Below are 12,832 nucleotides of genomic sequence, written 5' to 3' on the forward strand. Positions count from 1 at the left end.
AGCACAGTGGGCAGACTTCTCAACCCTTCCTGCGATGAGAGCAAAGCCCACCCAAGGATGTAATAGCATTTCCAGGAAGTGCAGACAAGCAGAATGCACAAATACGACTTGTAGGATGAAAGACAAGACGCCCGCAAACAGCCCTTGGGTTACCTCAAAAGGAAGGCAAGCGCAACAAAAATTCTGCCCATCACCCATGAGGGTTTTCCTGACATTCTCTCTCCTCTCTGATAATTTTCAAGTGCAATTTCTTCTGTCATTAACTGAGGGGAAATGGTCAGTGGCAAAACAAAAACAAAACACAGAATAAATTCTGGCACAGCACTAAGTAGATCCATTTTAAATCCTAGCCACTTGGGAGGTTTTTTTTAAAGATACACATGGCACTTCTGACACCTTGTGCAGTTCCTGATGTCACCAATTTCACTGCAGGAGAGTCAGATGAGAAAGCATTTGTCACCTTGAAGGAGGCCACTCTAGGTACAGGTGGCCCAGATCAACTTCCCTGAGACCTGTTGCCCAGAGCCTGGTTCTGCCTTATCTGTGTTTGGCAGTCCTGGCAGCACTGAGCGCAAAGAAATAGCTCTTCACCTTTAAGGCAGTTTCTGGCTTTTTTTTTTTTTTTAACACGGGTGGCTCCACCAGAGGGTAGGATTTGAACCCAGGTCTCCCAGAACTGTTAAAGCAGCAGCACCTGTACTTTGGCATTTCCTGCCTATTGAGATCAAGCAGGCACCTTCCCCGTAGTCTTTTCATTGCTCGATAAAAACATTCTTGTTCAAACAAGCCTACCCAAATGCTTTGAAAGTGTAGGTAATTTTAATCTGTTTTTAGTATTTTAATTTTTTATGTTTTAAAGTAGAGTATGGTTGCGATTTTTCTCAGTTTATTTTGGTAAAGGGCTTTGAGGTTTTTGGTTGTTTTTTTACAATCAAGTGGGGCATAAATTTTATGGAAAAAAAAAGTAGTTCAGCAGAAAGTGAATTGGCCTTTGACATGGGATCCTATCCCGTGTTAGGTTCATCAGATAGGCTGAGGCAAAGTCACAGAAACTCTCAGTCTCCTTTTAGTCCAGTTCTCCACTGTTCAAAATCAGTTTGCAATTTTAAAAAAAACTTCCTTGTGAAAATCCATCGGTATTTTAGTGTCATCATTTCACAAGATACACATTTTGTATGAAATTTTGCCTAATAATACACATTTTGGCAAGCTATTTTCACTAATATATGCCTTTTATTGCACACTCTACCCTAATATATATGCGTGTTTTTGTACATATTACTTTGCTGGAAAACTTTGTTGCAAGGTTTGGACTCGTGTGGATTTTGAAGGGTGGCTGCATTTCGTTTCACTATATTTAAATTGCCTTTCAATGCAAACCAAATCTATTTTCTCCTGCACTAGCAGGAGAAAGGCTGGCAGTGACACGAATGTCGTACTTGGTACACAGCATAGTCGAAAGGTGACTGTGGAGAGAGGTTGGACACTATGGCAAGAGGGCTTTGTTTGCCACATGGTGAGAAGGGCTAATTTGGGAGAATGCAGTTGGGGTTCCCCCCCCTCCAACCCGTGATTTCACTCTGAATGGGTCTCTCCAGGGAACCTTGTGGCTTCCGGGAATTTAGATGTACTCTCCACAGACAGCAAGCAATTTACCACTGGAATTACGGATGGATACGGCCCTCTCTGCAAGGAGGATGCATTTCATCAAAAAATGAGTTTTCTGCAGCATTACTGCTGGAGGAAGTTTATGGCTGTTTCCCCCAGGGAAGGATGCTGGCAAAAGACTGTCTGGGCAGTTTGGAAGAAGAGGATATATAGCCCCCTCTTTGCCTCTCCTCCTTGCAAGCTGGGTGGCTTATCCATCACAGTTTTGCTCCAAGTAATCCCAAGGACTATAGTTCTGTGGACTCCCTGACAATCTCACAGAATCATAAAATTGAGTGAGCTACAGCAACTGGAGCTCTTCAAAACCAATTTATACTTTGGAGCAGGGGTTCCCAACAAAATTTCCTCGAGGACCCCTCATCGAGCCACTATTGTGACAAGGACCCCCATTAATTCCTAATCCTAAATCTAATTCCTAATTCCTAATCTAATTTTTCCAGTAAGCTTAACACTGATCTTGGAAGGCTTAGGTTCAAGGGACACCGACGATTTAGGTTCAATGGACACTGACAAGATCGGTTCGAGAGTCACTGACTTACTTGCTTGAACATCAAATGCATTATCTTCATCTGTAGGCCTTTGTCGTTTTAACAAACCACTTTTTAACCAACGGTCAATTTTTAACTACGCGAACTGTAGCTTCCGCGAAAAGCAACACTTTGTTTACAAACACTACTGTTTTGCAAAGAGGCAGTGCGCGCCAGGGAGGAGGGAGGGGAATGGAGAAGACAGGGTACCTGCGCAGTAGCACACAAATGAAGCCGGCGCGCGCAAAGCATCTTGGGGAGGTGAGCGTTAGTAGAATGCGCGTGCTGCCTCTTTGCAAAACAGTAGTGTTTGTAAAGCGCCACCTAATGGCATACAGCAGAACTACTGCCTCTATCTAATTCTAGTTTTGCGCTAGACTCTGCTCATGCAGGAAGCGGCCAAAACAAAAAATCTGTTATCATACGAAATATATTTAATATATTTTTTATTCTAAGAGCATCTTGCGGACCCCTCTGGCATAGCTCGCGGACCCCTGTGGGTCCCCGGACCACCTGTTGGGAACCACTGCTTTGGAGCATAAAACAGTATCCAGAATGTGGATGGCTGCGTGGAATGTTGGGCTGCACCTGAGAGCCCTTCCAGACTTTGTGTTTTTATTGCGCATTCGTGATCATCTGCACTCACGATGGTATTAGGGCAGTTATCCATGAGCCTTGCCATCAACTCCATTTCCACTCGCAAACATTTCAAGGTGGACACACCGCTTCGTTTCCAAATAGTGCATATCCCACAACTTCCTGCTGAAATTCTGTATCTTTAAATACCCCAAATGTGCTTTCTGGGGTCCCACTTTTGTTGTGCTAGAGCTCAAGAGCCCCTTCAGGGTGGCAATAATCTGGTAACAGTGAGGAAGCATCGCAAACCAATTAATAAAGCAGATTGATGTGCAGACAGTGTAAATGCACCGCTAGTGAACTATTATTAAATCAATGACATGCTGAAGAAGATATTTGCAAACCCTACCCTTCACCAGTCTAGAGGGGCCCTGAGCTATGAGCCAGAAGCACCGAGTTCAAATGTTACATGGACACACTAAGTGACCCCAGGCAAACGACTCCCAGTTTCAGTCACCCATCTGCAACCTGAGGGTCATACTAATGACTGGCCAACCTTGCAAGGTTGTTGTCAGAGTTACTGAAATTGATTGGTAGCTCTGCACACACACACACACCCCTTAAAGAAACTTTCACAGGAAAGCTCACAATAAAGATAAAAATACAACCATGCACCATGAAAAAAGCATATTAAAATAACAGTGATAAAATAACAGTGCAAATCTAAATTAGTAAATAAAAGAGCAGCATGAGAACCAAACACTGAAGATGAAACTGGGAGAGATGAAAATATAAACGCAGCTATCTTTATTCACTATTAAAAGTTTTACTGCTTTTATCTGTGTCTTAGTGATGATTATTTTATGTGTATATTTTTTAAAAAAAAGTTTTGCAGATTTTAGCTGCGTCTTATCTATAGTTTTATGATTATGTACGCCACTTAAAGACAGCTCTTTGAGCAAACTGTCTATCAATCTTCCAACTAAAGAAATAAATATTATCATAAAGGTTTCCATCTGGTGGTAAAATGACACCAAAGCAGCTGATGTCAAAAAAACGACAACCCGGCTGGTGCCAGGCAAGCCACTCTAGAGAGGGCATTCTGCAATAGAGGCACCCCCCCCCCAGCACCCAGAAGCATCTTTCTCCGATTGCTGCCCATCACACATGGGAGAGCACACATTCCCAGGGAGAGGCTTCTGAAGACGACCCCACAGCTTTGGGGCAGATCCCAGTAGAGATGGGCTGGCGGACGGAACTGCCAGCCATCCTGGGCTATAGCAGGAAGCGCAAACACTTTGAATTGGTCCCAGAAATGGACCAGGATCCATCCCAGCCCTCTCTGCTCTGGCAAGTTGGGTGTTTCTAGGTAGCACTCATAACATTCTTCACTCTCCACAGTTTTTGAAGTGTCTCCAAGGGCAGCTCCGTGTACAATGCATTGCAGTAGCCCAACTGAGAAGCTACCCCAGCATGGAGGGCTGAAGTTAGGGCGTCTCTGGTTAGGGCGTCTCTGTCCGGAAAGGGTCATGGGTGATGATGCAGCAGCCCAGGATGGCAAAGAGTGCCATCAAGGCCACTCGCGCCCCTCAGATGACAGAGTTGGGCCGCAAAGCACTGAGAAATCTCAAACTTTGTTTTTTTAGGGGGAGTGCAACTCCTCCCAGAACAGAAATAACCTGTGCATTTTGTGTATGTGTGCGTGTATAGTTTTGCTATTGAACTCCCACGGACTTCTATGGGAATTTCCCTCTAGAGAAGCAAGCCTTGGAATGTTGCAGTTCAGCCTTTGCCAACCTAGCACCTTCCAGGTGTTTGGAACTCCAGCTCCCAGCTAGCACAGCTGTCGGCAAAGGCTGTTAGAGAAACTCAGCCTCTCTGACTCTCACTGGAACACAGGGCATAGGCAGACAACCAGCCCGTCTAACCCAAGTGTTGTCTACATGAACTGGCAGTAGCACAGTTTCAGGCAGGGTTACCTCCCAGTCCTATCTGGATATTCCATCAAGGATTGAACTTGGGTCCTTCTGCATGGTGCACCACTGCAGATGCTCCACCACTGAGCTATGGCCCTTCTCTTGCTGCTGCTTTTTGGGGGGCAGGGGAGTTGGGGAGGGAGGCTATTTTCTAGCCTCTGCCTGTCCTGACCTCCCTATATATCCAAGGTAAGACTTTGGGGAATGGCAACGTCCAAGAGGAAAATGAAGAAGTCCTTTGTGCCAAAAAGAAACTGACATTTATTTCCCTTCCCTCGTAAAAGCGTCAGAGCCCGCATTGCATCACCATAAGGAAAGGAAGTGTCTCTTACCAGAGAGTGAGTAATCGGTGTTTGTCATCCGCATGGCTGGCGTGTATGAGACGCTTGGCATGTCGTGGCCTTTCTTCTGCTTCCGTCGATACCATACGAAGAGTGCCAGCAGAACCATAATAATTAGCAGGAGGATAATAATCCCAATGATGGCTCCCACTGAATGCCTCTCCGATCCAAGAGCGGGACTAATTTTAGTATAGGGGTTTAATTCTTCCATCATGAGAGCCGCTGTTAAAAATAATTCACAATGCGCTGTTAAATTGAGTGGCAGAAACCCATTTTGCAAGGAGAGGCGTTTATCTCTCCCTCCCTCCCTCCTGGCTCTTTGGAATCTCTGGACTACAAATACTGGATGGAAACATTTGAAATACCAGCAAAATATTTTGTAACTCGCTGCCCCTATCCAAGGGTTCCCCCCCCCACCCTGGGGCAAAAGGATGGGCAAAAATGTCAATTTTAGTTTCTCATCTTGCCAGTCCCATGCTTGGGCTCACCCATCGCTATCTGAGAGGCTGATGAAAGACAAACTTGGGCACTCAGTTTGAAAGAAAAGGCAAAGGGATTTTGTCTCACCTTGGTCACACCTGATTCCTTTGAAGCCAGGGCTGCAGTAGCAGGTGCCCGTAACGTAGTCGCAGGTCGCGTTGTTCATGCATTCGCACAGCTGCTGGCAACCGTAACCAAATGTTCCTGGGGGGCATTCTGCAAATTCAAAAAGGGTGAAAATTTATGGGTCTATGGACCGCTAGAAAGCTGAGTGTGTGCGTGTGTGTAAAAAGGGTGAAATGGTCGGTGAGAACTCTGACAAGAAGAGACCATTTTTAGACATACCGTTTTTTTCTGTGTATAAGACGCCCCCCATGTATAAGATGAGCCCTATTTTTTTAAACCCCAAATTAAGAAAATGTACTATGCACTATATATGTATAAGACGACCCCTTACTTTAAACTTCAAAAATTTAGGAAAAAATATAGCCTAGTCCAGTGGTTCCCAACAGGTGGTCCGGGGACCCCCAGGGGTCCGCGAGCTATGCCAGAGGGGTCCGCAAGATGCTATTAGAATAAAAAATATATTAAATATATTTTGTATGATAACAGATTTTTTGTTTTGGCCGCTTCCTGCATGAGCAGAGTCTAGTGCAAAACTAGAATTAGATAGAGGCAGTAGTTCTGCTGTATGCCGTTAGGTGGCGCTTTACAGACACTACTGTTTTGCAAAGAGGCAGCGCGCGCATTCTACTAACGCTCACCTCCTCAAGATGCTTTGTGCACGTCGGCTTAATTTGTGCGCTACTGCGCAGGTACCCTGTCTTCTCCATTCCCCTCCCTCCTCCCTGGCGTGCGCTGCCTCTTTGCAAAACAGTAGTGTTTGTAAACAAAGCGTTGTTTTTCGCGGAAGCTACAGTTCGTATAGTTAAAAATGGACCGTTGGTTAAAAAGTGGTTCGTTAAAACGACAAAGGCCTACAGATGAAGAGGAAGATAATGCATTTGATGTTCAAGCAAGTAAGTCAGTGACTCTCGAACCGATCTTGTCAGTGTCCATTGAACCTAAATCGTAACTGTAAAAAACGTATAAATATAAAATATAAAAAGACTCTTAATTTGGCTCTCACTTTTTAATTTTAGGATTAGGAATTAATGGGGGTCCTTGTCACAATAGCGGCTCGATGAGGGGTCCTCGAGAAAATTTTGTTGGGAACCCCTGGCCTAGTCTTATATGCGGAAAGATACGGTATATTTTTAAATGGAGGATTTGTTAGTACAGTATAATGATTCATATATCCTGCTCTTCTAACATGTATCTATTACTCAAGGCAGCTAACAGTAATGGCAATCTCCATGGTACAGTGGTGCCTCGCTTAACGAATGCCCTGCTTAACAAAATTTCCGCTTAACGAAAGGATTTTTCTAGTGGAGGTTGCCTCGCTAGACGAATTCGTTTTATGAAAAATTCGTCTAGCGAATCGCGGTTTCCCATAGGAATGCATTGAAATTCAATTAATGCGTTCCTATGGGCAAAAAAAAATTCAATGCATTCCTATGGGATTCGCTAAACGAATTTTTCGTTATAAGAAAAGACCCGTGGAACGAATTAAATTCGTCTAGCGAGGCACCACTGTACACAAGAACAGGAAATTTCCTTATACCAAGCCAGACCACTGGTCCATCCACTTCAGTATTGCCTACACTGGCTGGCAGTAGCTCTTCAGGGTTTAAGGCAGGGAATCTCTCTTCCAGCAGGGAAGGAGCAGGAGAGGCTGGGAAGGTGGTGGTGGGGAGTGAGGCCAAGGGGCTGCAGGTTGAACACAACCCATAGGCTTGCCCACCTATGACTTGGGCAGAAAGACAGCAGAGCTCTTGCCATCTATTCTTCTGCATTTATTTAATTTGTTTATGAATATTTATAAACTGTAAAAACAACAGCAACCATAAAACACAATTTCATAAATCTGCAGGGGCCACTAAAACAAAGCAAGTTTATACTTCATTAAATTGTACCGGTGTGCCTTGTTGCTCTGATGCTTCAGTGACAGCAGCAACAATATCCCTGGGATGGCGCCAGCGCTTGGCACCACTGGGCAGCTACAGGGGTTTGCTGCTGATGCCGGCCCTGTGCATGCCCCTCCCCCCAAAAAACATATTTTCTGGCCTAACACTCCCAAGGAGCACCAGGTGTCTGGATGTAGACACCCTTAAGATTTCCCACAATGCCCCTCACCTAGTGTCACCACTGGGCAATTGTGCGAAACCTAAAAGTATCCATGATTTAGCTCTGCATTCTTCCTCCCCTTTTCCCCCTCCTCCTGGATGCTGAGAGTTTGGCTCTCCTGTATTTCTATCAGAGACAAAATGATTGAATGTCCAATGACATAATTTATTCAAGCAATTACCATGATGGTCTCGGACAATAAATCCAGAGGCTACTTATAATGTATTGTTAGGCAACTTTCTGTAACAAATAGAAAGGAAGGCTGCAAAGCGGCCTGGAAACTCCTGAGACTCTGGAGAAAGAGAGAAGTAGGGGGAGTTCTACAGGAAGCGCCAGGTCAACTGTACTATTTATTCGCCCTAAACCAGCAAAGCTCCTTCAAGGTGACCACCTCCTTGGTTCCATCAGACACAGGCTGCCCAACCCAGCAGCAACACTTTCATAAAGTCCACTGGAGGAAGGCAACTCTCCAAATGACCCATTCTAAGCCCTCAACATTGTTTTCTGTCTTAAATTACAGGGAGAGCTGGTTTTATCATGTAAGGCCATAGTCATGTTCACACCACACATTTAAAGCACTATGACACCACTTTAAACAGCCACAGCTTCCCCCAAAGAATTCTGGCAGCTGTAGTTTGTTAAGGGTGCTGAGAGTTGGTAGGAGACCCAGGAGATGGTGGAGTAGAGGGACCCCCTATGGACTAATCTAGCTGGCTCTTTTTATGTTCTTGCTAATCCATGGGTGGAGTGGGGAGCCTAAAATCCATGATACCTGCCACAAAAAGTAAGCAGGTTCTCTAGAGCTCTTCATCAGAATGGAGAAGCAAGCACTTCTCTTGGGTCTTTTAATCACTGAGGTTTTGTGCATTTTAGCACTTAGGACTATTTCATTTCCTCCTTTGTTGGATTTAGTGGTTTTTAAATAGTTTTTATTGATCTTGCGCCGTGACTTCTTCATGGTTTTATGTGGCATTGATGCTGATCATTGTGCCAGATTTCTTTTTTTGCTTCCGTATTGCTTGTTTTCAGCTTTGACTATATTTGCCATGCATTGATTTTTAAAATTTGTGAACTGTCCAGAGAGAGCATGGTTAATTGGGCAGTATAAAAATGCCCCAAATAAAAGAGATAGATAAATAAGAATATAGGAAGAATCCTGCAGCTGCATCAGGCCAATAAGGGCTCATCTAGTCCAGCAGCCTGTTCTCACAGTGGCCAACCAGAAGCCCCACTGGCAAGCAGGATTGGAGCTGAACAGCATTCTCCCCATCTGTGATTCCCAGCGATGGGCACACTGTTTCCAGCGCTGGAGGCAGAACACAGCCATCATCATTGATAGCCTTCTACTCCATCATTTGAAAGCCATCCAAGTTGGCGGCTATCACTGCGTGTTTGTGGGAGCAGATGCCATCGTTGAACTATGTGTGAAGAAGGACTTTCTTTTGTCTCCTGACCCTGAAAAAATAAATAAGCACAACAACAGGACACAGCAAAAGCTGACATGATATTAAAGCCACACCACCTATACTTTGTAAGCATCTGAAGGTGGATTCTAGGAGTTGATGTGTGCTGCCTTAACTGGAATAGTGTCTGCTAGGACAGGATAGGAACATGAGAACAAAAGAAGAGCCTGCCGGATTAGGCCAGTGGCCTATCTAGTCTACTCTCTTGTTTTCAGTCACCACCCAGGAAAGGTCTGCAAGGAGGACCCATGTGCAAAACCATCCTCTCCTCTTGTGGTTTCCAGCAACTGGTATTCAGAAGCTTTGCTGCTTTTGACCACGGATGAAAGCTTTGCCACTGTGGCTAGTAAACATTGATAGCCTCTGCCTCCATGATTTTGTCCAATCCTCTTTTAGCGCCATTCAGATTGACTCCTGTGGGAGTGAGGAAAAAGCTATCAAATGCAGGCTAGCCAAAACGGCTATGCTCTGTCTCCACATTTGGAGGCAGTAATATTGTCCCCACCTTCAAAAAGTGGGAGGTGGGTGGGGGGGAGAAGACCCAGATAACTACCAACCGGTGAGCCTGACATTGATACAAGGAAAAGTCCTAGAACAGATAATTAAACAGTTGGTCTGAGAGCACTGAATGGGTTGGAGAACTGGGCCCAAACTAATGAAATGAATTTCAGTAGTTCTACACTTTGGCAGGAAGAACCACCTGCACATTTATAAGATGGGGGACACCTGGCTTGCCAGTAGCACATGGGGAAAGGATTGAGGGGGTCTTAGCAGACCACAAGTTGAACATGAGTCCACAGTGGGATGAAGCAGCAAAAAAGCTAATGCTATTCTAGGCTGCATCAACACAAGTCACGATCAAGAGAAATAGGATAGCCCCCCTCTATTCTGCCATACCTGGACTACTCTGTGGAGTACTGTGTCCAGTTCTGGACACCGCAATTTAAGGAGGATATTGACAAGCTTGGACATGTGCAGAGGAGGGCGACCAAGATGATCAAGGGTCTGGAAAGCAAGCCTTATGAGGAACTGTTGAGGGAGTTGGGTATGTTTAGCCTGGAGAAGAAGAGGGCTGGAAGATGGAGCAAGCCTTTTTTCTCCTGCTCCAGGGCGCAGGACCCAAACCAATGGATTCAAGTCAAAAGAAAGGAGATCCCAACTAAACACCAGGAAGAACTTTCTGGTGGTAAGAGCTGTTCGATAGTACAACAGCCAATGTGAGATCAAGATGCTTGACTAGATGAGCCACTGGCTCTTTTTATGTTCTTAAAAAGGTTCCCCAGCGCTGCTGTAGCAGAAGGTGGAAGGGTGGTGTCAGAGGGTCGTCGTGGCTACTCTAGACTAGTAACTCCGCCTGAGTCCAGTTTGTCTTCAAAGACGTTTATTGTGCTATTTATTTACAGTGTAGAGACAGCTTAAAACATTGACCTCTCATCCTGAATCAGAATCCGGCAATGGCGTACGTCTGTTCCTATGCCAGCAAAGTAGTCTGGGCACCCCAAAGCGCCGCCCCCTTGACCTGCGTTGCGGCGCTCTCCTTACTTCTGGCACCGGAAGGACTGATGCCCTTTCAGCTTCCTCCCTCAGCGGTCGGTGCCCTGGCTCTGCAGCATCCCTAAGCGTCTGCCTGCATCCCTCCGCCCCCCCCCCGAGCTTTCCCATTGTTCCTCCCTCTGATTTCTCTCCTCCTCTGAGTCTCTCCCTCCCCCTCTGGCTGCTTCAGAACCACTGGTGCTTTCTGTACTTGACGAGGCGGACGTCAGGATGATGGGGGCTGGCTCCCTGTAGGAAGTCACCCTTACAGTTGGTTTGCAATTAGCTGCAACAGCTGCCTCCCACAACTTGAAACGGAACATGGGATGTGGGGAGACACACACATTTTCAATTGTGAACCCAGCCAAGGGGCAAAGACCCTCCTAGGATGAAGGGGAGAAGGTCTGCAACAACAACTTACTTTGCTCACATTGCTTCCCCGTAAACCCCGTCCTGCATGTGCACTGCCCAGTAATGTGGTCACAATCCGCTCCATTCTGACACTGGCAGACGTTGGCACAGCTTTTGCCATAGAAAGCAGCTGGACATCCTGGGGTGGGGTAGAAATTAGGAAAGAAAAATAAGTAGAAAATAAACCAGGGGACCTGCAAAGCCAAGAATCAAGTCCCCACCTAGCTATGGAGTTCACTGGGCGACCTTGGGTCAGCCAGCTTATTTCAGTCTAACCTACTTTGCAGGCTTGTTCTGAGGATAAAAAGGTTGGGTGTAGCGGGGAGAACCTGTGCACTACCTTAAGCTGCTTAGAAGTAAATCAACAACAGCTTTTTAAAAAAATCAGTTTCAAAATTGCTCAGGTGACTGAGGCTCTCTTTTGGTTCCTGCATGCCATGCCCACGATCAAATCACAGGAGGTGTGTTCACAAGTTACAGAGAACGCAGGTACCAGCTGCCCCTTGCTTGTGTGCAAGTGTCAATTTGTACAAACTACTGTGTACACAGGCACACAGACTGCACTCTCGTCGCATATACAAGGGTACAGCTCAGCTATTGTCTGCGCAGGTACACAGACTGTATACTTGTTGAATGTAAAGTCTGAACACCCCTAATGTGGGAAAAGGGGAAATTGCAGGGATGTCTGAGGGTGGCTGCTAGCTGCTCTGCAGCAGAAGAGCCATGATGGGGAAAAGAGGCAACCACACAGAATGCAGACTAGGGGAGAACAGCAGCACTGGAATGGTAGCTCAGTGGTAGAGTATCTGCCTTGCATGCAGATGGTCTCAGGATCAAATCCTGGCATCTCCAGGTAAGGCTGGGAAAGACCCCAGTCTGGAAATCTGGAAAACCTCTGCCAGTCAGTGTATACAATATTGAGCTGGATAGTCTCAGTATAAGGCCACTTCCTATGTTCCTATGACTTGTAGGGACAGCATGGGTGGAGAGTGACCCAGAAGGAAATCGATATGTTTTCTTTAAATGTGTGAGCCAGCTTTGTAAAGATGTTGAAGTGTGACTCTTATGCAGTGACATAGGAAGCTGCCTTGTACTGAACCAGACCGTTGGTCTATCTAGCTCAGTATTGCCGGCACTGACTGGCAGCAGTGGTTCTCCAGGGCTTCAGGCAGGGGACATTCCCAGCTTTACCTTGAGATGCCACTGGGACCTTCTACATGCAAAGCAAATGCTTCACCACTGATCAACAGCCCTTCCCCAATTTCAACTATTTAATTTAGAACGCTTGGCTGCTAATGATGCAGAAGCTTGCATTTAAAAAGTCTCCTAATTCCAAATGTTCAGGTTCTAAAAACTGCATTTTCCCTGGAAGGACACAGGTAAGTGATCTCCTCATTTCAAAAAAAATCTGGTGGTCTTATTTGGCTTTGTCTCAAAACAAATTAAGTGCACTGCAGAAACATTGACGTGTCTGCCTTGGAAGTAAGTGCTGGGGAATTAAGATGTTATGTACACAAACAGATAAATCAAGTTTTACTCCTCTTTTTTCTCTTTTGGTTAACATCTCTTTTTACTAGGAACATTTGTTTCTTTGGTTTGTTTTTTGACAGAGATTAAGTGTGCATTAGCAA

The 12,832-nt window shown here is 45.5% G+C and overlaps 1 protein-coding gene across 3 annotated transcripts in view; it reads right to left on the bottom strand.

Annotated features, from left to right (window-relative positions):
• Positions 1-12,832, bottom strand: part of MEGF11 (multiple EGF like domains 11) — a 247,160-nt gene that overhangs the window by 21,734 nt on the left and 212,594 nt on the right. For all 3 annotated transcript variants that reach the window (XM_060282925.1, XM_060282926.1, XM_035131062.2), the window contains exons 16-18: positions 11,212-11,340; positions 5,656-5,784; positions 5,080-5,310 (exon numbers count right to left, since the gene is read on the bottom strand). In XM_060282925.1, coding sequence (XP_060138908.1) covers positions 5,080-5,310; positions 5,656-5,784; positions 11,212-11,340 — 489 coding nt within the window. The remainder of the gene's footprint in view (positions 1-5,079; positions 5,311-5,655; positions 5,785-11,211; positions 11,341-12,832) is intronic.

Source organism: Zootoca vivipara, chromosome 14 (assembly GCF_963506605.1).
Source record: "Zootoca vivipara chromosome 14, rZooViv1.1, whole genome shotgun sequence".
Lineage (NCBI taxonomy): Eukaryota > Metazoa > Chordata > Lepidosauria > Squamata > Lacertidae > Zootoca > Zootoca vivipara.